Genomic DNA, 25,966 nt, shown 5'->3' on the forward strand with positions numbered 1-25,966 from the left:
TGGCCTGCTTCCTGGAAAGTGTACTGTGCAGATGGATCACCTGGCCACCCACACCAAAACGCTTGGCCTTTGCCATGTGAAAAGGTTTGAGTGCCCAAGAAATGCCTCTTCCTCCTTTAGTTTTTCAATATCAACTTTGAAAATATAATTAGGGTCTTATGAGTGTAAATTTAGAGGTGAAAGGCCATCTAGTCCAACCCTCTCCCAGGAGACTAAGGGACTTGACCAAAGACCCAGAGTAGCTAAATGTGAATGACTCCACATCCAACATTCTTTTCATTTTCCTCCTTTTCCCCCCTGTCTTTCTAATGTTAGCAGGAGGTGGTATTCTTCCTTAAAAGTAGAAAAATTCTGCCATCATTTCTATTCTGTCTCCTCATTTAAACTTTTAATGAAATGTTGCCTCTCTTGACCAATCTTTGTCATCTCCGTGGTGGAGACATTTAGCATGCATTCAGTATATTTTCATATCTGTTAGGATGATCCATTTAGAGAGGTCACCCCCCCACCTTTTTGCAGAGGAGAAAACTGAGTCTCCGGGAGATGAGGCAGTCTGTTTGGGATCCCACAGGTTAGTGAGTATGAGAGCTGAGACTCAGACCCAGCTCATCTGAGCTTATTCCATCATTCTTTCCACTTCCCCCGCAGTATTTCCATGGGTCCCGGCAGGAAAGTCGGTGGCAAATGGAAGTAGAGGAAAAAGGTATGTTTGCAATCAGAGAGATGTTGGCACATTGGCAGGTACGTTTTAGAATGAATAGGCTTTAAAGATCACCAGTAGTTGCTAGGCAGATGGAAACAAATAAAAGTGACATTAGGAAAGCTGTCAAACACAGCAGTTTTCTTAATTTCGGTTTTATGATTCTGGCCGTATTCTGGTCAATCGTCCTAGTGTTTAAACTGTGAGAATCCTCTAGTTTTGCCAACAATCTCCTTTTCATTAGGTCATAGCCAATGAGCTGGCCTTGCTTCCCCGGCAGCTAGTGGCCTGACTTTTTAAAGAAGAGGAGGGCCAAGGGGTCTGGGCCAAAACATTTGAACTACTTCAAAGGTGAAAAGTGACTATATTAAGAAAGCAACTCAATCTTGCCATGAGCAGCTGTGGGCCCCATGACACAGCCACTGTTTGCACTGTTTGATTTCCCTGCTAGGCTCAGACCATCTTATAAAAACTTATATTTTGGCCTGGCAGGTGCATTCACTATTGTTAGGAACCCTTTGGAGTCAGAGGGTCTGAATCCAATTGACTAACTCTATGACCTTGAATGATTTCTTCTCTCTGGGCCCATTTCCTCAACTGAAAAATGAGACAATTTGGTCTCTAAGGTCCAAGTTCAAAACCCGCCTCCCAGGTAGCATGCTCAATTTGAGTACATTTTAAAGAAAAAGTCGGAACAAAATCATTGTGAAATTGGGTCAAGTCAATAACTGATATAATCATGACATTCTAGAACTAGAGATGAAAAGACTTCAGAAGTGTGTTCCATCCACCTCATTCTTTGTAGGTGAGGCAGCTGAGGTTCATAGATCATGGGACTTGCCAATGAGTAGTACGCCTCAGAAACTTCTTCAGCATCACCTCAATTTTAGGTCAGCTTTGGAGAGGGATTAAACCTTATTTGAAAGGTTTCAATTTCCCTTTTGGAGAACTTCCCTCATACCTTTCATCTCCTGAATTTTGGTAGACTTTGGGTTATGGGAAAGGAGATAGTTATTGCCATTTTGCCCTAGCTTTCCAATATTACTTATCATCACACTCATGACAGTGTGCACTGCTATCTATTTTGATTTGAGACAACATTGAGTCCAGTGGATTCTATAGAGCCCTGGAGGGTTTTCTTTACAATAAGCTTAAATTTGAAGGGTTACCTTATAAAAGAGGGAACAACAGATTTGTTCCTCTTGGCCTTAGAGGGAGGAATAAGCATCAAAGACTGTGGAGAAATATCCAATCCTTACCTTTTTCTTGTTTACCACAGAGACATTGTTTTTTCCATTCAGCCTGCTGTTGGAGCCAGGATCAGGTTTGACCTTTAGAGGCAGGACAAGCCTGGTTTCAAATCCTACTTCTGACACATAGTAGGTGTGCAATACAGGGGAAAATCACTTAATCTCTCAGGACCTCAACTATCTCTAAGGTGATAAAATGCTGAGAATATTTTGACCTTTATAATCAATTAAGAATTCATTAGTATAGCAAAATATATCTCCAGTCCCTATGCTTATCCTAATTTTTTCTGCATTGATTTTTCCTATCAACTATACACTAGAATTATTACTTTATTGGTTTCACTGTCATGGGAAACCCTACCCAATTCAGGAGTGTATTTCATAGGAAAGTAATCTGAAAGGAAAAGTCCTTCAGTTTGTTTTTCTGGAAAAAAAAATATGTTGCACTGATCACAGGGGATGATGCCAGCATTTCATGACCCATAGGATGAGGTGGAAGGTCTGCACCACTTGGGATGATCTGTTCTAAAGGGAGTCTACTTCCCGGATTCCTCTTAATAAACCTGTAACCCTGCACTCTGCTTGCTTCCTGTCCTCAGGATAAGTCATGCTTCCCTCCTGGGCCTTGGTTCTTGTATGCAGGAAATAGCTTGACATTTATAACCAGCTCTTTGGTTTGAGCCTGCTGGGGGCCAGGTGTTTGTAAAAGGTCAGGATCCTTCCCCTCTCAAAGAGGACCAGGGGCTGTGGTCAAGGTCAGTGTGAATGGGGATGGGGCAACTTGTGAAAGTGTTAGAGGTGAAAGATTCCCAACTGAGGGGAATAGCATGGAATTGTTGACAGTGTGGGACAGAAGGGGACTTCCAGGGCTAGCCATGCTTGAACATGAAGTCAGAAGTCCTTCAGACTCAGGTCTAAGAGTCCCTAGGAGTTCACCTTTCTCTTTAATATTGGTGATGTGGTTTGCAAGAATCTCATTTGGTGCCTACAACTTCATTGGTAGGTTCTCTTTGCATCCTCACTTCACAGGTGAGGTAGTAGAGGCTCAGAGAACACTTGCCTAGGATCACCCGAGTAGAAAGGTCCTGAGGCAGGTTCTGACACTGAGGTCAGCACCCCATAGCTGACTTTAAAAAGTCACATTTCCTCTTTTGAGCCATTTCACAACCCTGGGAAGTCAGTAAGAAGAAAACCTAAGGCTCAAGGGGAAAGTGACTTTCCCTCATTAGTGTCAGAGGCAAGTCTTATACCCGAGTCTTCTTTATTTCAAGACTATCATGCCATTAAATGAGATAATATTGAAAAAGTGCTTAATGCACATAGTAGGGGCTTAATCAATGTGTTTTTCTCTTCCCCATTTGTCTCCATTGTTCTAAACTTCACTGTCAGCGCTCTCAATTTGTTTAGATGAAAGTTTAGATTCCTTCCTCCCTTAGCAGAGATGGATTCTCAGCTAAACCATACTGCTTACAGGTCCCAGGCAGGCCTAACCTTTTGTCTCCTGGATTTGGTGGACTTTGGATTGTGTGAAAGGAGCTAATTTAGATTGTGTGAAGGGAGCTAATTATTACCATTTCTCCTTAGATTTGCAGTTTGACTTTTCATCATACAAATGAGGGTATTCACTGGTGTGCATCTTTTGCCCTGATACAGAATATTGGTTCTAGTGGGTTCCATAGAGCAGTGGAAGGGTTTTCTTAACAATAAACTTAAATTTGAAGGATTATCTTATAAAAGAAGGAAAAACAGATTTGTTCTTCTTGGCCTTAGAGGGAAGAACAAGGAACCATGCCTGCATAGATGCAAATTTAGGCTTGATATTGGGTAAATGTGCCTAATATGGAGAGCTATACACTGGGATGGTAATGGGAATAATGATAGCATAACCCAGGCTTGTTTTAAGGCTCCAGTGAGAGAATGTAAAATATTTTACACACCTAAAAATTCTACATGGAAATAAATTTATTGTTATTGTTATGAATTTCATCACCTTTGAAGATTCCAGGATATTTTCTAACTATTAGCACACATTTAAAACAAATTTTCTTTTTAAATGTTCTCACACCAAACAGCAATTGTCCCAGACATTGTTAGACGTTAGTAATACAGAGACAAAAATGAGAACAACTTGCCTTCAAGGAGCTTACATTCTATTGTGTAAGACAACATGAATCTATGTGTGGATATTAAAATATAGAGAGAAGGATGAGGTCATGTCATGATGCCCTAAGAGGTTTCAGAAAAGGCCTGGGACAAATAATAACTTTTAAACAGTTCTTTGAAAGAAACTAGGGATTTGAAGAATTGGAGGTAAAGAAGAATTGCATTTAAGGCAGAGGGAATAGGAACTGCAAATCCATGGAGATATGAGATGACATTTCCTATGTTTTTTTTTAAATTTTAGAAAGGTTTTATTTATTTTGAGTTTTACAATTTTTCCCCCAATCTTGCTTCCCTCCCCCCACCCCCCACAGAAGGCAGTTTGTTAGTCTTTATGTTCTTCTCATAGTATACATTGAGCTAAGTTGAATGTGGTGAGAAAGAAATCATACCCTTAAGGAAGAAACATATAGTATGAAATATAGCAGAATTACATAATAAGATAATATATTTAAAAAATTAAAGGTAATAGTCTTTGGTCTTTGTTCATATGCTAAGAACTGAAAGAAAGCTGGTGTGGCTGGAAGTGGAGTAAGTACTGTATACAGTAAGCCTGGAAAGATAGCTTGAGCCAAGCTGTGAAAGACTAGTGAATGAGTCGGTAAACAGGTATTAAATTGTGCTGGGCACCATGCTAAGTATTAGGGATGAAAGGTAGGCAAAAGACAGTCTCTTCTCCTGAGGAACTCAAAATCAAATGGGGAATCTGACATGCAGCAGCAATATGCAAATATGCTATACCTTGGGTTAGTTGTATGTAACCCACCAAGAGAAGGCAGTAGTTGTGGGGGGGAAAGCAGAGAAATGAGTGACATGGCCAGGCCTGGTTGTGGATTTCATTTTATGGGAGTCTACACCATTAGTAGAATGAAGAAATTGCCTGGTCATTAGTTTACTTAAATATAGGGGAACTTTCTTGCCAGGGCAGAAATTCACCAATTAGAAGCGCCATATTTGGCCTGTTTGAACAAAACTGTAAAACTATTCGGGAAATAGATGGTGTTCATGAAGGGGCCACCGTGGAGGCCGCAAAATTTTTCTGCCATGTCATGATTTGTTGACCTTGTTTTTAAATGGGCTATATCTAGCCTTCTAATGAGGTGTCTGTTTGAAATGTCAAAACCTCTCTCCCAAAAATAAACATGGTTTGGTCAACTATATTTGCTCACAAAAAATATTTGTACCATTCCATAACAAGTGAGTGTTGGATGGGTGATGGTGCTGAGAACAGTGCATCTAGAAAGTGTCTCAGATACCCTGGGTCAGATGGGTGTATCTTGGGGCTGCTGTGTAGGTGACTAGGGTGCAGCTGATCATTTTGTCATCTTCCAGTTGAGAGTCCTCAGCTCAGAGCAGGCACATGTTCATGGATTTATATAACTTTTTCCTTTGTACCATTTTCAAGCTGCTTCACAAATTCAAGACTAATATTTTCTCTCCAAGTTGTCTTGTTGACTCTTAAGAAACATCTTGTGCATAAGATTAGAACTCCATAACAATTAGCATTTATTGAGAATTCTTTGGAGGAGAGAGTTTACCCATCAGTCATGAGCTTGGACAGCTGCAGAGCCATCCTGGTCTGCTTTGGGAAAAATTCACCTTTGTTATGGAAAATCTCAACCTTGTTGGTAGGGAAGTGAGGAAAAGGTTATGGTTTTTTTCTTTTTCTTTTCTTTTTGATTTGACTTAGTATTCAGATAACCAGATCAGTTTTTTTATCCAAGCATAACTTTGATTTAGGGCATCTGACTTTGAAGTTTTAAAAAGTATGTGTAATGCACTATGACTCATGTCAACATGCCAAAGATCCATGATTTTTATCATGGTGGGTAGGTCATAGGTGACTATAACCCTGCCACACCTTAACCAATGGTTTACTAATGCTATGACCAGTCCCCTTCTTCCCTCCCCCAAAAGAAAAGAAAGAAGAAAGGAAGGAAGGCAGGAAGGAAGATGGATGACTACTTAGTAGCCAGGCCTCTGGTGAATATATCTATCTAAACATAGCTAAGCTGCTGACAAATGATCCATTGTTGAGGGAGGACGTTGCTAGGATGGAGAAAGAATATCCAAAGGATGACCCTAAGCCAGGTGATAGTCACTGGAAGCAGTGAGTCTTTTTAACCTGGAAAAGAAAATGGAGACATGGACATGATTCCATCCTACAAGTGTTGAAGTGCTGCTACCTAGCGGAAGCAGTTGGATGGTGCAGTGGATAGAACTCTGGACTTAAACGCTGGAAGGACTGAGTTCAAATGCTGTTTTAGGTATTTACCAATTGTGTGATCATGGGAAAGTCACTTAATTTCTCTGTGCCTCAGTTTAAATAAAATGAGAGGTGATAATAGCACTGATCTCTCCAGTTTGTTTTGGAATTCAAATGATATAAAATATAGTAAACTTTGAAGGACTGTAGGATAGCTATTATTGGTATAAAAACAATAATGATGATTATTATTAGGGATTAGCCCTGATACCATCTCTGAGACTCTCTCTGTGACCTTGGGTAAGACACTTCCCATCTTAGGGATTTTGTTTCCTCACTTGGAAATTGAGGGATCGACTTCAATGGATGGCCCCTAGAGTCTGGGTCAACTCTTAAATTTATGATCTTATAATCTAAAGCCATACTATTGCTTACCAACAGAGGGAAGCACTGAGAGCATCAGGTGGAAACTGTTACATTCAAATTTGATTTAAAAAAAAGGAAAATCCTTTATGAAGAGAATGACTTGCCCCCCACTTTGCCAAGTAGAGTGGATGCTCTTAAGGGGTTGGGGGCTCCCTTTCACTGAGTATTTAGGGGACATAATAGAGGTCAGTCTTGCTCAGCCTTGGAAGCTCCTTCAAATTCTGAAATCCTCCAATCTGAGCCCAAACAGAAAGAATTTCAGGTTTGGGTAGGCCCTGTCTGATCTTGGAGGACACAGCCTTCTTTGCCTGTCAGGATGGCATCAGGGTGTTGCTATAGGCAGAACACTGGAGTCATAAGACTTGACCTTGAATCCCAGCCCTGTCATGACACTGTGTGGACATGTCAGTTGACCTTGCATGGCCCAGTTTCCTTAGCTGTAAATGAAAGGATTGGGCTAGATGAGCTCACTAAGTTCTTTGAAGCCTTGAAGGCGGTTTTGAATAGAAGTTCCTTGTCTAAGATAGCATTTATATTATAAGAAAGCAAGAAAAATAAAAGAAGGAATTGAGGGAATAATAGCTTTGACATATGAGAGTCTAGAAAAAAAGGAGAAAATGATTTTCCCTTCTTATGTTTGGGAATTTAAAAGACTAAGAAACAACAAAACAAATAGAATGGTCAACAAATTGGTTAAGAAAAGATTGTTTAGTGATTTTTCAGTTGTGTTCAGTTCTTTGTGATCCCATTTAGGATTTTCTCAGCAAGGATCCTGAAATGATTGGCCATTTCCTTCTCCAGCTCTTTTTATGAATGAGGAAAGCAGAGTTAAGTGACATGGCCAGGGTCACCTAGCTAGTAAGTGTCTGAGCCCCAATTTGATCTCAGGACTTCCTGGCTCAGGGCTCTATCCACTGTGCCACCTGCTTGCCTGATAACAGCAATTGCTAACATTTATAAAGTGTGTTAAGATTTGCAGCGTACTTTACAAATATCTCATTTGATCCTTGCAGCAACCTTGGGATATAGGTGTTATTGTTATGCCCATTTTACATATGAAGGAAACAGATTAGTTAACTGTCCATGGTCACACAGCTAGGAAGTGTCAGAGACTGGATTTGAACTCAGGTCTTCTTGATCTGAGGATAATCCAAACTTTCTTGCCCTTAGGAGGCTTACACTATAGTGTGGGGGGGGTGTTTATGAATATGTCGAGATATGTAAAAGGTCTGTGTCACATTCCTCTATTTGCTCTGAGAGGAGGAGGCTTCTTGAGCATTCTTGATTGATATTTCCTGAATGCTATAACTGGATTGAAAAAGATGCTGAATGGACCTTTGTGGTTTCCTCGATCTCTCCCCCGATATGGACCTAGACAGTGAGTTACATGCAAATTCACTGGCATGTTTCATCTTCCCTTCTTTTAGAGAAGTCTTCAATTGAAAAACTACTCTCAAGTTTTATGTAAGGTTTGGTTAATGGACCAATGTTTCGTTGGTGTGCCCACCAGACTAAGCATATTCAATGTTACTGTTCATCATAAAGAATAAACAAGGTTTTGTTTTTATTTATTTTTTCAAAGAAATGGGGTAAGTGACTTGCCCAAGGTCATACAGCTAGGTAATCATTAAAGCTGAATTTGAACTCAGGTCCTCCTGAATCCAGGGCTGGTACTCTATCCAGTGTACCACCTAACTGCCCCCTAGGCCTTGTTTTTCTGTAAAAGACTGTTCCTGGTGCTTTTGACAGTGAGATATTATTGAATTGGTTTGGGCAAGGGCTGTCTCCCCATTTTCATCTTTTTTCTTGTTCCTCTGGTTTTATCAGGTCAGAAGAAGCTCAGAAATGGACAGTTGGTGTGTGTTAGAGGCAGGACTTAAGCAAGGTCTTTCAATTTGAAACCAATTCTCTATCCATTCTTTCAGGCCTCCCCATGGTATAGTGGAAAGAGGCCTCAGCTTTCCCACTGGAACCCAGGTTCCAGTCTCAGTGCTTGGTCATCATTTTTCTGGACGTCATCTCTTTTGTAAAATGGAGGTGGAATGTTCTCCTACAGGATTCTCTTCTGACTCCGCCTTCCCAGCCCCTCCTCCCTCCAAACCTCCTCCCTCTCTCCCTTTCCCTCTGCTAGGGCCTCCCTTCGAAGTTGATCTTCCATCACACTGCCTATATCTTCCCAGTCAGGTTGGGGTCCCTTCTGTGGGATGATGTCTCTGCCCACCTTTTGAGAAGGAGCCTCATTGTACCTGCACCTCTGGGAATCTCTGACCTCCTTCAACATTCAGTTCAGTCCCAGTGTCCATAGGTGGCCTTTTCAGATCCTCCACCTGCTGGTGACTTCTTTAACACTAACCAGGGTCCACTTTATATATATTTGACATTTAATTTTCTATCTGGGTGCTCTCTCCTTTATTAGAAAGTTCACCTTTGGGGAGACATGGTCCTTTGCTTTTGTTTGTGTTCTAACTACTTAGCAAAGTGTGGGCATTCTGGGATTGATTAATTGATTGATACAGGCCCATGACCTTATGGCTTATCTGCAGCCTGGGCCATAAACATATGAACAACAAAGTTATTTGCAGTGAAGCTTCCTGTCTGATAATTCTCAACTCCCAGATGTCCTTTCATCTGTAGAAAAAAAAAGCAGTGACCATGTTCCAGCAGAGTGCCTGGTAAATAGTAGGAGCTTAATAAATGTCAATTGTTTGATGGATGATGGTCATCTCAATTTCTTCTGATGACCCCAGGTGTGAAGGAATCTAGGATGAAACTTTAAACCCTTTCCAAATGATTTCCCTGCAGTCTCTATATGTGTTGGTCATCCCTGACTAAACCATGGGAGGTCTCCCCTCCTTTAGTTCACGAGGGCTTTACTTTCTTGGTACAAGGACTAGGGAGATAAGATATAACTACAGTTACTTCTCTGGCACCTGTTGCTTGTTCCAAGGAGAAGGGAGGATGTGTTAATTTGTCCAAGTAGGATACTTTTTATAACTAGTCCAGTTCCCTGTATGTTTTATCAGTGCAGATTATATCCAGGGATTCCAAAGAAAACAGTACCCTAACAAACTCTCCTGCCTGAGAGGTTCCTCAGTTTGGATTTATTCACCTGCAACCTGGGGGGTGGAAGGAGTGGGACTGGTCTACTGTAAACACGAAACATCTCGGTAGCTTTTGGAACTCCTAAACTGGTTCTCATGGTGCCAGGAATTGTGGGTTCTTTGGGGGAGAGATGAGACCTTTGGAAGGGAGCTTGGCACAATCAACTCCAACTCACAGGGAGTCAGGTGAAGAAGGCTGCCATGACCCAATGAAACCCCCAGGTTGTCTTAAACTGGGTTTAACTTATTTTTCAATTGCCTCCCTTCCCAAACTTTTAATATAATGCGAGAGTCATTATTTTATCTACCTGGTTTTATCTCTCTGTCCTTCCCTCATGTTTTTTGCTAGAGGGGCTAGTGATCCAATGACAGGAAAGATAAGGCTTCCAGATAGGTGCCCCATTTGTTATTATTGTCATTTTAGTCATGTATACCACTCTTAGTGATCCCATTCGGGGTTTTCTTGGCAAAGATCCTGGAATGGTTTGCCATTTCCTTTTCTAGCTCATTTTGCAGATGAAGAAACTGAGGCAAACAGGGTGAAGTGACTTGCCTAGGGCCACCCAGGCAGTAAGTGTTTGAGGTCAGATTTGTACTCAGGTTTTCTACTAGTGGAGCTATAGGGAAGTAGATTGACCCATCTCTTGCAGGAAGAATGGAAACTGAGACCTCAAGAAATAGTACCTTACTTATAAAGATCCATACTTATAAGTAGTAGAACATGGATTTCACCATTTGTCTACTGACTGCAAATCCTGTTCTTCCAACTTCAAATTGAACTGTCTTCAGTTCGATTCCCCTTAATTAGCTAGAAAGTGATGGATTGGGGGTGGGGCTGCATTTCTTAGTCCTTGCTGATGTCCAGCAATGAATGGGCTCCAGACAGGTATATTTTATTTCTGCATAAAGCAATGCTGATGATTTGTCTTTATTTTTCTTGAATTGATTCTCCATTTTGACTTTTAATCCTTATTGAATAATCTTATAAAAAGCAAGGAGAAATAGCTGTAATATCTTAAAACTTTGATTTCCCACTTCATTCTCTTCCAACCAATTTCCCAGCATTCCTGGTCTTTGAGCCCGGTCCTGGCTAAAGGCCTCAGCTGCTCACTCTGACATCCTGGATCCCAGGGGCTCTTTCTAACTTCAAGTCATTAGAAGGGTATTTGAATGATTCATTTGCCCTTTGCAAGAATGCTCATTCCAAGGAATCTGTTGCTGTCAAAGATATGAGAGTCATTGATTTCTCTTATTTGGAAAATTTAACTGTATTGCTGACTTGTGGCTCTCGTTGGGGTTTTCTTTTTTAGTGCATTTCTATTCAGGTCTTACTGGGCTGGAAAGTAGAACATTGGGGGATCCATAGGAATCCCTCGAAGGGCATGCTTCCTTAGCATCACGGTGCAATGGAAAGACTGGATTTGGAATTAGTAAACCAAGTTCACACCCCATTGAACAAGGATGAGGCATTTATTTTCACTGGGCTTCTCAAGTTGCTCCTCCTCATTAAGCAGGCAACTAAAACATTTATTAAGTGCTTCCTATCTGCCAAGGACTGTGCTGAGTGTTACTGATATAAGCCAAAGGATAGACAGTCCCTGCCCTCAGGGAGTTGACAGTCTAATGGGGAAAATATAATAGAAAAACCAGATTGGGAGAGAAAATGTCTATGCTAGTGCATGGTGGCAGATTCTAGAAAATATTATCTCATACACAGTCAAGAGGGGCATGAAAATGGAGGTTTTTGGAAGTAACTCACCCACAGGAGAGGGGAGTTAGTATGGGAGGGATATTCCAGAGTTAGAAGGCTCCAGGAGACCTGGTGGGAAGGTGGAGAGATAGTGGTGCAGCTGGGGCTGGCATGGGTCCTTCCTCTCACCTTGACCAGATGGCTCTTCTCTCTTCTTGCTTTGAGTGATCCAGTGATCCAGTGATCCATCCTGTGATCCAGGAGGCCTACGTAAGTCTTTTCAGTTCAACACAGTTCAGCAAACTTTAGTCAAGTCCTCTGTTCAAGGAATATTTTGTTTTCTGAGGATACAATGATGGGAAAAAAGACCCACCCTGTCCTCAAGGAACTTCCATTCTAACTGAAGGGATCCAGAGTATACCAATCTACAGAATAATTCATGTTGATTCAAAATAATTTCAGAAGTGAGGATTCCCAGTGCTGGTGATGCTTGGGTTGCAATCCATGTTCATCCAAATATCACTCTTAAAAAACCTGTGGTGTCTCCTATGGTGTCTGCTCCTGGGAGGTTGGCCTGGAGGATCACTCGAGATTGGGGGTCCCAGTCAGGCCTGGGAATGGCTACTGGGTGAAGTAGGGAGACCTAGCCTCCAGCCTGGGGAGAACTTGAGGTGAGGAGGGAGAAAGCCTGTGACCTTAGAAAATTTTACTTGAAAGCTAATTTCTTTCTTTAAAACAAATCTTTAGAAAGTAAAACAATTTTTTCTTATTAATAAATGTATTTGTCTTTCTAACTACATGTAAAGATAATTTTCAACAATTATTTTTTGATAAAGTTTTGAGTTCCACATTTTTCTCCCTCCTTCCCTTCTCTCCTCCTCCCCTTGACAGAGAGTAGTCTAATATAGGTTATATATGTATAACTAAAAAATATTTTATTTTTAAGGAACAAATATTTATCAGGTTTGTCAGGTACCTGCTAGGTGTAGAGGGCTGAACTTTCTATGGGAGCTTGTTGTGGCCAACTCTTTGTAACCCCCATTTGGGGTTTTCTTGGTAAAGAAGTTCCTTTTCCTTCTCCAGCTCATTTTACAAATGAGGAAACTGAGGCAAGCAGAGTTAAGGGACTAATCTAGGGTCATGCAGTGAGTAAGTTTCTGAGACCAGATTTGAACTTAGTAAGGTAAGTCTTTCTGTCTCTAGTCCTGATGTTCTATATGCTGTGTGTGCCTCAGGCAGCTAGATGGTGCAGTGGATAGAGTGCTGGTTTTGGAGTTAGAAGGATGGGAGTTCAAAGCCAGCTTCAGGCACTTGACACTTACTTGCTGTATGACCTTGGGCAAGTCACTTCTCCTTAATTGCCTCACATCCAGGGCCATCTTCAGTTATCCTGATCCATATCTGGCCACTGGACCCAGGTGACTCCAGAAGAGAAAGTGAGGCTGGGGACTTGGCACAGCCCCTCCTCACTTAAATCCAATTCATGGGTTTATTGTGGTGTCACCTCCCTGATGTCATGGACTTATTTGAGAATAGAGGACAAGCCTATAATCATCATCTACTGTTCCACCTAGGCCTAGGAAAAAAGATAGTTTCACAGGAAGCTTACAGTCTAGGGGGAGGGGATAAGACACAAACAGATTCCCATGATACAATACTGTAGTTTCAGTGCCTTAGAGAGATGCAGAATCAAGTTCTAAATGAAGTATCTGTGGTTTTAGGGGTGAGATAGGCTAGATCAAGGAATTTACACATGTAGAATAAACAGTTATGATTCTGACCTTCTGAGGGGGGGTGATCCTGATTGCACAGGTCCCTTTTGCTCATTGCAAGATAATGTAAGTGGGATTTCAAAGAATGGGACATGTGGTTTCATTGGTATCAAGGACTCTTCCTGGGACATGAGAGGTTGGGACAGGTCAAGGTCATCCTTGGTGTGACTGAGTTGGGATTTGGACTCAGGTTTTCTGACTCCAGTTCTAATTGTAGCATGTTCTAAGAGACATGAAGATGTCTTATGTTAACATAAAAAACAAATCTGAGTAACTAAACTAGGTCAGCAAAGTGTTCGCTAGTGGAAAATCTAAGACACTTGCTTTATGACTAGTTTTTTAGTTTATCAGGAGGCTGTGTTGTCCAATGGCTAGAGAATGGGACTGGGGTAGGCAGATATGAGTTCAGATCTTGCCTTACTTGCAGTGTGACCCAGGGCAAGTCAATTCTCTTTCAGCCTCAGTTTCCTCATCTGTAAAATGGATTATAATCATACCTATCTCAGAAGGCTAAGAATACCAAATGAGATAGCCTATGTCAAGTGCTCCATAAACCTAAAATGCTGTATTAGTGTTAGCTTATATTAAGTGTTTGTTGAATTATGGAGAGCTAATCTGTTATCAGTCCTTCATCTCACAGGTGAAGAAACTGAGGACCAGAGAGGTAATTTCCTCAAAGGGAAGACCTAGGTCTGGGTGTCCTAAAAAATAGCCCAGTTGGTTCTTCCTATCATTCTGTGCTGCTGTGGCTGGAACTATCTCATGGGGTTTAAGATGAGTTTGTGGTCTTCCTTTTTCAAAACATTTATTTGGGTTTTGTTGAATATTTATTTTGTTAAAGATTTTCTAATTGCATTTTAATTGGCTTTGGGCTCAACTTGATAGTTCCTGAAGCTTCCTCACTCTCTGTATCACACTGTTGAGTCATTGACCACACAGCCCCATTAAAACAGTTCTATTTTTTTTCAGATGAACTGATTGCTTAGCTATGGACTCCCACACTTATTTCTTCTTGTGATATTGATTTTTTGAACCCACGTGTAAGACTTTACATTTTTTCCCACCAAATTTCATCATCCTAGATTCAGCCCAGTGTTTTAGTCTGCCACAATTCTTTTGATTCCTAACAATTGTCAAATGTGTTAGCTACTGATTTGTGATACTTTTTTGATGACCCTCCACTCTTTTGTGGGGGCAGAGGAGAGAAAAACAGTGTATTTTGGACCTAAACAAGAAAATAATGGGGATAGTAATCAAAGTTTGAGAATGTTTCATTTAAAAATATTCCAACACAAAATATAACAATGGGATGAACAACAATATTAAGACCCTTTATTATTTTCACACTATAACTTGATGGGCAAGCAACAAAGTGCCATAGGGAAAATCATGACTCTGTACTACCTGTGTGACATGGACAAGTCCTTACTTCTCTAGTGATTGGAAGTGGGGTTCTGGATCCCCAGGGGATAGGGGAAGGAAAGGAGTCCTCTTGAAATCCCCAGGTCCATCCCAAATTCTTTCAGAGCTGAACCTGAGGATCTCCTTCCCTAGAAGATCCTCTCCTTGAGGATAGATTTCCCACGTTGGTACATAGGCTTTACTTGTCTAATGTCTTTAGTACAGTAAACAAAGCTTTAGCTTTCCAGGCCCTTTGACAAATCCTCTCCAGATGTGATTGATCCCAGTTCTATTGGCTGCCAACTGGGGGCCATTTTGAATGAATGAAATTTCAGCAGCTAAGGGAAGAAGAGTAGAGTGTCAAATTGGAACTGAGGCTGTCCTTTTCCACTCCAAGTGCAAATATTTCTCCCCTTAAAGGTAAAGTCAGCTCGAGTGGGCTTTGGGAGTTCAGAATCCCTGGATTCCTCACCTTTGTATTTTTCCACATCTGGAAAGAAGAATTTACTGGTAACTGGAGTCTCATGGTGTTGCAATTGTGGTCAGCTGCAACCTATTCTCCAGTAATTGCTGCAAACCTGCAAAGTATGTAGACTGGTTTACACCAGCCAAAGGTATTGCTTTCCTCATGGCATGCTTGTCTGGAAAGTGTGGGGGTGTGGAGACATTCCATCATGATCTGGGCATCAAAGACCAGAAATGGAGACTTCTCGTTCAATCTTGGATAGAGCTACTTGTAGGAACCTTCATATGGAAACAAGAGTTTGGCTCTGGGGCTTTTGGAGGGGTGGGTAGAAGGATACTTAGCTCCTGTTATTTATTTTTCTAATGTGAGTTTATTTCAGTGACCTGATGCCAAAGCACATGTTCAGAACCTTTTTCAGTATCTGATGGTATCATTTCCCCTCTGTTCAAGATTTGGAGCTTGTGGAAATATTTTTGAAAAACAGAAACCCAAACCATGGGAAAGCATCCAGCTCCTTATTCATTAGTTTGATTACAATAACAGCATTCCCTGTTAGATGGAGCACAAACTGGGAAATTGATTTGGGGTTATGTGAATCATTAACACTTCAAAAATTGTTCACCCAGCCCTTTAGTCCAGTTATCTGATAGCTTGTGAAGGGCTCCCACATCATATCTCAGAGATCTCTCGAAAGAACCAGGATGTTCAGTCCAGAGAAGGGAAGGCTTAGGGGGAGCTAGGACATTATGTGTTTCAGGGACTGTCATGGAAAATAGGAATTTGAGTTACTCTGCTTTGAGAATAGGAGATGAGAATGAGGAGCACTGGTTAAGAGGTAAATTTCAGATTGAGGTCTGAAAAAGCTTCCTAATAATCCGAGATCTCCTAAAGTAGAAGAAAATGCTTTGGTAGACAATTGGCTTGTCCTCCACAAAGGAGAAAGGTCCTTTCAAGGAAAGGCAGAATGAGTATTAGCTAAATGAGGAAGATTTTGGGTTGGATTAGTGACCTTTAAATTCCCTTCTCATCCTTGAGATTCTGATTCCAGTGTGTGAAATAATGTTTCTTCCCCAAATCAGAGGAGGATGGATGAGGGTAAAGGAATTACCAAATCTTTCACCATTCCCTTGAATTCTGGGGTTTCCCCTTGGTTGATCATCTTCTATTTAGCCTGTCTATAGCTTGTTGCTACATTGTTTTTGGATAGACTCCCCCATTAGACTGGGAGCTCCTCGAGAGTTGTCCCTTTAACCTTTTTTTGTATCATCAGCCTAATGACTGGCACATAGTAGATATTTACAAAATTCTAATTGACTGACATTTTTATCTTGAATAAAATGGACATAATACATCAAGCTACAATTTTTAAAACCTGCAATGGGTTCTTTATAACTGGAATCATTCCAGAAGGCCTGTTTTTTCTGGCAGTGTAGACAGTTGTAGCTTACCCTAAGTAAAACTGGGTTCAGGGTGAGAAAGATGAGGTATAGATTTTCATGATGTTGGATTGGCTGCCACTTGGGTGGCTGGGAAAGGAACAGTCTTCTAGGATGTGACCATTGAGTATGTAATCAAGTGGATTCAAATGCCAAGTCCTTAGTTTTTCTGGCTAGGGACAATACTCAGATGTTTTCATGCTGCTAGTGCCTTCTGAGTTTTGACACCTTGGGGCGAAGTCCAGGTGTCCTATCCTGGCTATGGCTTAGGACAGCAGTAAAGGAGTATAGGAGTAAGATGGAATGTGGAGAAAGAACTTCCCTTTTAGAAACTGAGGAAGTGCTTTTGGTAATGAATTCTTCCAGGTTTGTGAGGAATGTAATAGTGGAAAAGATAGGGGTCCAAGCTTTGGCATCTACTGTTGTGAAAGAAAAGCTGAAGTCTTTTTTTCTAAAATAAAAATCTTAATTGTAAAGTGACTTTGACAGTGATTCCATTGAGTAAGTCAGTTTGGTTTTGGAGTGGTCAAAAGACTTCAGAGACAGAATGCAATGAAGCGGGCTCCTAAATTTCCCTGAAGTTCCTGTAAAGATTTTTTTTGGGAGGGGAGGGGACAAAGAGTATCTGCTATTGTTTGAGGTTTGTAATTTTGCAGACACTGACATTTTTTCAGTTCTAACTAGTTATAAGAGTATAAAATAGCCTAGAAAAAAATTAGCAAAAAACCCAACCCCAACAAGACTACCCCTTCCCTCTGACAGAACTGAGGCTAGGAGATGTGTGGGAGCAATTGAAGGCATTCTAAGGTACTAGGTAGTGCTTATAGATGAAGCAATTGAGGTTCAGACATTAAATAACTTAACTTAGGTCATACGACTATTTAGAGGCAGCTGTGTAGCACAGTGTAGAGAATACTGTATTTGGAGACAGGAAGACCTGAGTTCAAATTCTGTCTCAATTGTGTGAGCCTGCTTCCCCGCATTGAACCACAGCCTTCTGCATTTGGGATGAACATCCCTTATCCTCCTCTCCTCCCATGTTATAAAAAAAATCACCTGAGATTACATATCATCTTTCTCTATGTAATTTTATATATTATGTATAATCTATCTATCTATCTATATTACATATAATTTTTTAACTGAGTAAATGCTATCACCATCATCATCATCAGAGTCAAGATTTCAATCTAGGTTTTTCTTGACTCCATAACTAGGTTGCTTCCTCCCATGCCTCACCAGCATTGTCTGACATAAAATGCAGTAGGATGTGATTGATTTAATTGTCTTGCTACTTTTCTCTTGGACATAGACATTCAGGCCCAAGGGACAGCATCTAAAACCTTGGAGTATCTGTCAGTAGCTCAGCTCAGTGAGGGATCAAAACGTAATGGGAGGCACTGTTTCTATACTATGAGCTCCTATTACCTGAGAAACATGATTTAGAAATACAGAAGGAGAGGATGGTATAAGACAAAACTAGACTCTGTGGGGTAGGTTGGGCTGTAGAAGCCAGAATCCCTGTTTGGGAGGAAACCCCAGAAGGCTGCATGGAGGAGGTAGGAGTTGAGTTGGTCCTTGAAGGCAGTCTTGCTGGAGGGCAGTAGGCAGGTAACTTGGCCAGCTAGGCCAGCCTCCTTCTGTCCAGAGGAGAAAAGAGCTTGCAGATTGGAAAGAGATCTAATGACTTAGATATTGGCCTTGTGGCACAGTGGGAAGAACCATGACGAGGGAGAAAGTCTGGCAGTGAGCATTTATTAATCACCCACTATATGGAAGGCACTGTGCTGAGTCCTGTCTGCTTCTGCTACTGGACCTGCTCTGGTGGCCCCCATTCTTGCTGCTCTGGTGCCTGGAACAGGGAAGATGCTCTATGGAAAGGAAAGAGATTATTAAGGGGGGGTAGCCCACTCCCAGGCTCAAACTTGCCTCAGCCCATCACTTGGGTCTGTAGAGCAATTGAACCACATGGCTGCCCTCTCCCCTACCAGCCCCCCGACACTGTTCTCATGCTCTAGAGCTGCTGGGAAAAGCAGGTTTAAAGGGAATAGTGATTGTCCCCTTAGTTTATTCACTGAGTTCTGCCCCAGGAGTCATTGGAAGTCCTCTTGTCCTCAAATAATCTGGCCTTCTGAGTGATCCCAGATGGTAGAATATGATCTCTGGGGAGGAGGAAGTAACAGCACCCTTCCATCACACAGTGTTGGAAGTCAGCCTGACCTAGGATCATATGTACATGGTAGGATTACCAACTGAACATGCCCCCAAGGAGAGAAGGCCAGAGGGGGTCATGGCAGTTAGAGATTTGCATGTGCTTTCTCTGGATAGAATAAATCCCTTGAAGACAGGAACATCTTTCCCTATGGAGTAGCATAACACCTAGTACCTAGGGATCCCTGATAACTACTTATTAACTGAGTAATTAATGTGTATTAAGAGTTTGTCAGTCTCCTTATAATCTTTTACTGCTGATTTGCTTAGTTTTTTTAAAAAAAATTTAAATTTTGTTCTAGGTCTCTTTCCCCTCCTCCTCCCCCTTCCCTTTCCCTTCTCTTTTCACCCTATTGAGAAAACAAGAAAGACCAAGCGAACATATATAGTCAAGCAAAAACATTTCCCATGTTGGTCATGTCACAAATTTGTGTTTGCATATTTTTATGTATATATGTATGTGGAAATGTGTGTGTGTGTGTGTGTGTTCAGTCTCAATAAGTCCACCACCTCTCCATTAGGAGGTGGCAGCATGTTTCATCAAAAGCCCTCAGGAATTATAGTCAATCATCATGTTGTTGAATGTCTCTACATCTTTCAAACTTTTTGTCTTTTCAACATTGTTGTTACAGTATACATTGTTCTTCTGGTTTTGTTCTTATTTCTTTGTATCAGTTCATATAAATCTTCCCAGGTTTCTTTGAAACCACTTTCCATCATCATTTCTTTCAGCACATTGGTGTTCAATCCAATTCATATATCATAGCTTGTTTAGCCCTTCCCCAATTGATGGGGTATGTCCTCATTTTTCAATTCTCTGACTCCACAAAAAGAGCTGCTCTAGCATTTTGAGAACACGTGGGTCCTTTTCTCTTTCTGTAATGTCTTTAGAATGTAGACCTAGGGGGCAGCTAGGTGGTGCAGTGGATAAAGCACCGGGAGTCAGGAGTACCTGAGTTCAAATCCAACCTCAGACACTTAATAATTACCTAACTGTGTGGCCTTGGGCAAGCCACTTAACCCCATTTGCCTCCCCAAAAACCTAAAAAAAAGAATGTAGATCTAGTAGTAGTATTGCTAAGTCAAAGGATGTACACTGTTTATTAGCTTTTGGGATGTAATTCCAAATTCATTTTCAGAATGGCTGGACTAGTTCACAGTTCCATCAACAGTGCATTAATACATCAATTTTCCCATGGCCCCTCCCACATTTTTTTCCTTTTTATTTTGGTCAACTTTGCCAGTCTAATGGGTATGAGGTGGTAGCTCATAATTGTTTCAATTTGTATTTCTCCAATTATAAATTATTTGGAGGATTTTTACATATGACCATTGGTAGCTTGGTTATCTTCCTCTGAAAACTGCCTATTTGTATTTTTTGATCATTTGTCAGATGGGGAATGTGCTTAGCCATTTCTTAAGGGTCAGATTTATGCTTTAACCTAGAACAACTCAAATGATTGAATGAGTAAACTATATTTTTTCCTTTAGTTTTCTCCTTATTCATCATCCTCTTTTATTTAAACATTGGTTTGCAAGTTTGGTTCGTTCTTGTTCTCATTCTCTCTCTCTCTCTCCCCACCCTTCCCTTCCTTCCTTTCTTCCTTCCTTCCCCCTTTTATCCCTTTTACTTTCCTTCCTTTTTTTCTACTTGCTTTATATCCACAGCCTAGGGTAGTACCTGGCACATATTGTTGTTGATAAGTTGTTTCAGACATGTCTGACTCTTTCTTCATGACCCATTTGAAGTTTTCTTGGCAAAGATATTGGAGTGGTTTGCCATTTTCTTCTCTAGCTTATTGTACAGATGAGGGAATTGAGGCAAATGGTTTTAGTGACTTGTCTAGGGTCCCTTAGCTAACTTTCTGAGGCTTCCTGACTCCAACACTCTATCTGATGCACCATCCAATTGTGCATGGATTGGTACAGAGTTTTCATAAACTCTATACTTTCTTTTCCCATTGAGTTGTATCCTGGGTTCTTCTTGGGCCATGGATGTGGGAGGAAGTTGCAGCAGGAAACTCTTGGCTTCTTGTCCGTACCACAGGGAAAATAACCGAGAGAGCAGATTCATGGCCGACATCTTGTTGGATGCTCTGCCTCAATCTTAATGAAATACAAATGTGTCCAAGAACAGTGTCCCCCCCCCCCCATGAAGGAAAAAATATCCTCAGTATGGGCTAGCTGGTGTAATTTGACTTTACACGTATTCTGTTAAAGGATGTTGCAATCCTTTGGCAATTGTAGAAGAGATGTTGATCCAATACCAGAATCTCCAAAGGCCCTGGAATCCCCTCAGGATCATTATTTGTTCACATACTTTGCAGGGCTGCTGTCTCTGGGCTGAAATCCTCCAGTGCCTTGAGGAGTTGAGTGGGAGTAGAGATAGGCCCACAGATGCTTGTAATGGCATCAAAGTTTTGGAATAACAAATCTGCTGGTGAATTTTCCCCCTTCTTTCTTCTTCTCCAAATGGGTTTATTAGATTGGTTTAAAAAAAAAAGACCAGTTCGTTTTGGGTCATCATAAAACCAGAAACTTAAACTGGGAAAAAACCCCAAACATCATCACTAAATGTAAACATCTAGGTGGCACAGTGCATAGAATACTAGTCCTGGAGACTGAAAGAAGGCCTCAGACACTAGCCATATGACCCTGGGCAAGTCATTTAACTTCTGTCTATTTCTTCATCTGTAAAATGCAATAGCTCTTATTGCCTTCTAGGATTTTTATGAGGATAAAATGAGATCACTATGTAAAGGACTTCGCAAACCTTCACAACTCTATAGATCTGCTATATTATTATTATGATTATTTTTTAACACAATTCAAGTCAAGAATTTGATATTTTCTTTTCACAGATCATGGAAGAGACGAACACACAGATTGCTTGGCCGTCAAAGCTAAAGATTGGAGCAAAATCCAAGAAAGGTATGTCTTTCTCTAAAGGGGAAGATTCCTGCTTTTGCTGTGCAAAGATATAGAAAGGACTGTTTTTGTACTTGGACTATCACCTTTCTTTAATAATGTAACAGTTGTTTCTACCTTTTTACCAGAAGGCAAGTTCAGACATTGGAAGTCCTTTGTTTATTTGGGATTATAGTCATTTAAGAGATTATGCACATTCCCTCCTAATTTTTCATCACATACAATGATTACATTTTTTATAGACTATTATTTTAATGGGATCTCTGCCTATGATAGAGTTTCAAATCTTCCTAACTAGAGGGGAGAATTTTTAGGCATTTTCTAAAAATTAATATGGCTCATTTAAATATATGAACTTCTGCTGTGTCATCTATATGTTTCTTATTTGAGAATCATAGAGGGCAAAGATATGATTTAAGAATTGTTGAGACTTAAAGATTTCTCTTCCTTAGGGAGTTATAGGTCTAAGGAACTAATTCAGTGATTTTTCTTTCTGGGTGTGTCTCTTACCTGCCATCATTCAAAGGGGGATTGGAAACATCTGGCAGTTTCTTTCTGGTCATCTATTTTCTGCTTTGTAATCTCATACTCTGCGATAGATGATATTCCGGGCCAGGGTAGGGAGAAGATAAGTATTTTCATCCTGTTTACTAAGAAGACTGTGGGCCAGCGCAAAGAGTGCTTGATTTGAAGTCTAGAGATCCGAATGCAAATCCTAGTTCTGTCCCTTATTTTCTTTATGACTTTGGATAAGTCACTTAATCTCATTTTCCATTTTTGCCAATTTTAGATGGCTGATTAGACCAGATGATCTTGTAAGAGCTCCTTTCCACTCCCAATCCATGACCCTATGAACCTATGAAGTATCCCACAGTGGAGTGGAAATCTCTGCTGTTTTTCTCTTTCCTTTATTTATTTTGCAACATTTATCTTTGGAATAGATTGCCAAGAAGCTTCCTGGGGGTGATAGAGAATGGGGTAGTTAGGAACTCTTTTTCAAGGGAAGGCTTTGGTCCCAGGTCATTCTGTGAAAAGGAATTTTGATTCATGTTTTTCTTTAATCTTAGTGATTTACATGAAATTTGGAGTGGAAAAAAGTGAGCGATGAAATTCCAAGTGAAACTTAGCTCTTTTCTTTTAATGATAGTTCTGTCTTCCCTTTTCCTCCCAAGGTCTTAGATTTATTGCTTTTCCTTAATCCTCCACATTGAGGACCCCATCAGTTTAATTTTTTCCAGTGATTTCTTATTTGTTTGTGGTTCAGCTTGGAAATCTGATGATAAGGAGTGTCTCAAAAATCTTAATTCAGTTTTAAGCTTTGAGAACTTAAAGATGTTTTGGGGCACCTGCTGTGAGGTTTGTGACAGTTGCCTCATTTTGTCTGGATTCGTGATGTCCACTAGCCCTCATTTATTATGGCTGTGTTGACAGCAAAGGATTTTTGAATTGAATTCAATTGAAATTGTTGATTGAATGTTGGTCCCAGTCCTAGGATGGAATGGAATTTTGTAGAAACTTTTGCCCTTTTAGTAGTAGAAGGCCTACAAAATGATGCTTTTAAATGCCATGAGGAGATTTGATGAGTGAAATGGTATGTAAAAACCTCCACTTTATCTATGGCTAGATTTGAATCTAGGTCTTTTTGACTCTTAAGACTAGTTCTCATTCCACTCTTCCTTTCTTGGTTCAGGGCACAGGATCACTATATTTGAAAAGAATACTCTTATTATAGGCTTGCCTGTTGTCAGAGCAGAATACAATCAATAGACAATCCTTAGAGGAGTAAGCATGGGACAGTGGAAGGAGCACACACTCAAGGACCAGGCTTCCTGAGTTCAAATCCCTGAATTTGCTACCTAGGGGTTGACCCTGAGCCTCAATTAGCCTCATTTATAAAAGTGAGAGGGTTAGACTCGATTTCCTTTTTCATCTCTCTTTCATCTTTCCATCTGCTGTTTGACATAGAGATTGTGACTTACATCCCAGATCACACAGTTACTATCTGTCAGGGGTGAGATTTTTTTTCCTCTTTCCAAATCCAAATCTCTTTCCACTATCTCTTCAATTCAGTATTAAGTTAATAAAAGTTAAGGCAGCTAGTGGATAGAACACCAGACTTGGAATTACAAAGACCTGTGTTCAAATCTGTCCTCGGATACTTACTAGCTGTGTGACTCTGGGTAAATCACTTAAGAAGTCACTGGAGAAGGAAATGGCAAACAAGTCTAGTTTCTTTGTCAAATAAATCCCAAATTGTGTCACAGAGAGTCAGTCAGGACTGAAAATGATTGATAAAACAACATAATAAAAAATTGTAGTTAAGTGATGAGAAAATCCTCTCCCATTAATGGATCATCCATTCTTTTAGTTTAGCTTCACCTTCTTTTCTTCTAATAGCACAGAAGGCTGAGAATTAAATGAATTTGTTGCCCAGATCACTTGAAAATATTGTTTTCAGCCTGTTAAGATTTGGGCAGCAGGAAAGGGCTGACGTTGCGGCCCCGGCTCCGGCCCTGGCTCTGACTCTGGCTCCGGCTCCGGCTCCGGCACGGTTTTGTCCCAGCAACAAGAGGATCTCTGCGGTGCATTTGAGGGCAGTTTGTCCCCTGCACACATGGTAAACGTTAACTTCTGGCCTTGCGCCTTCGGCCTGGCCCCTGCTGGCCTCATGCCCAGAGACGTGGCTTTCTTTCTTAGTATGTAGGTAGTGCTGTGAATGTACAAGGTCCTGGATGATGAATGAAATGTGCCAAAAAAAAAAAAAAAAAAAGGAAAAAGAGAGAGAGGGAGAGAGAGACAAAAGTGTGCCTCAGGGGCATTTACAGTCCCATGTAAGGGGAGGCCAGTCTTATTACTTAAGTGCAGCTGCACTCCTTAACGTTGACATTATGGAGTCAGACAACGCTTGGCAGCCATCCCTCATGTATAATTCCTGTATTTTAGGAAAGGTGCAATCCAAAGATGAAATTTGCTTGTCTGGAATTTGCATTCCGGAAAGACAGAATGAATAGGCCAGGGGGAATATTGGGGGGCCAGTAAAACTGACTTTTTCACCCTTTTTTCTCCTTTTTTCCCCCCTCCATTGTGAAAGTCTCAATTCCTAAGCCCTCTTTACCCCCCCCCCCAAATATTCAAGAGGCCAATGGAAGACATATTTCGGGGACTCTGCTCATGTCTTAACTGTATTTAAACTTTATTTCTTTGTTTCTATAGCGAGTTTCTATAAGCATATTCAAAATCCATAGGTAATCCTCAAAGTCAGGTCATGAGATGGGTTGTACCTATGGGTTCATCCTCAATTGCAGTCCTTGCTTTTCTTGCGTCAGAATTCATAAAGCTTCCCTTTGTGAGCCTCCTGTGAACTGGTACATTAGGTAGACTTATTCTCCCCCTGCCCTACCAGTATCAGTCCAATTTCTTTTTTATTAACAACTAGCAAAAATAATGGTAATCATCACTGATATTCCTATATCATTAGTAGGTACTTTCTATACATCATCTCATCTGATCTTGGGAAACAAATCATCCTCTAAGGGACAAGCAAGATATTATTATTTCCATTTGACAGAGAGGGACATCGAGGCCCAGGGAAGTTAAATAGCTTTTATGGAATCTAAGACTGAGTCAACATGTCACTCTAGGTCTCTCCTAAGTACAGGACCAATACTTTTCCCTCCAGGTTATGCTTTTTTCCTTATTTCCCCAGTTCAATGAATCTGCTACTCTAGTAAAGACTTACCTTAATAGCTGTGTGACTCCACAAGTCACTTAACCTGAGCCTTAGGAAGTTCTCGAGATTATGTCAACACTCATATAGAAAAGCTGGAATTTGCTTAGTTAGACCTGAGTGTGAGACATAGAATCCAGTTAAAAATAACAAGTAATTGTGAGATAATAAATAAAAGGAAAGAAATCTCTAATAATAGCATCCTTAGAGACAAAAACAAAACAAGCCTACCTTTGTTGAAGGAAATACAAAATATGTACATAATAATAATATTCATCTAGCACTTTTTCAAAAGCATTTACATATATTATTATTAGTTAGGTATAGTATATATGTATGTATTATTATTTGATCTTCATAACAAACCTCTAAGGCATATTATTTACCTTTGTTTTGCAAATGAGGAAAAAAAAGAGTCTGAGAGAGATGGGGTAATTTGCTTAGGGATCCAAAGTGGATTTTCAAACATACAAGTCCATCATTCTTTTAGTA

General features: G+C 40.6%; 1 protein-coding gene across 2 annotated transcripts in view; it reads left to right on the top strand.

Moving 5' to 3' along the window:
* BICC1 (BicC family RNA binding protein 1) overlaps positions 1 to 25,966 on the top strand; it is a 267,585-nt gene that overhangs the window by 99,788 nt on the left and 141,831 nt on the right. For both annotated transcript variants that reach the window (XM_074232282.1, XM_074232284.1), the window contains exon 3: positions 21,681 to 21,750. In XM_074232282.1, coding sequence (XP_074088383.1) covers positions 21,681 to 21,750 — 70 coding nt within the window. The remainder of the gene's footprint in view (positions 1 to 21,680; positions 21,751 to 25,966) is intronic.

This window comes from Macrotis lagotis, chromosome 4 (assembly GCF_037893015.1).
Source record: "Macrotis lagotis isolate mMagLag1 chromosome 4, bilby.v1.9.chrom.fasta, whole genome shotgun sequence".
Classification (NCBI taxonomy): Eukaryota; Metazoa; Chordata; class Mammalia; order Peramelemorphia; family Peramelidae; genus Macrotis; species Macrotis lagotis.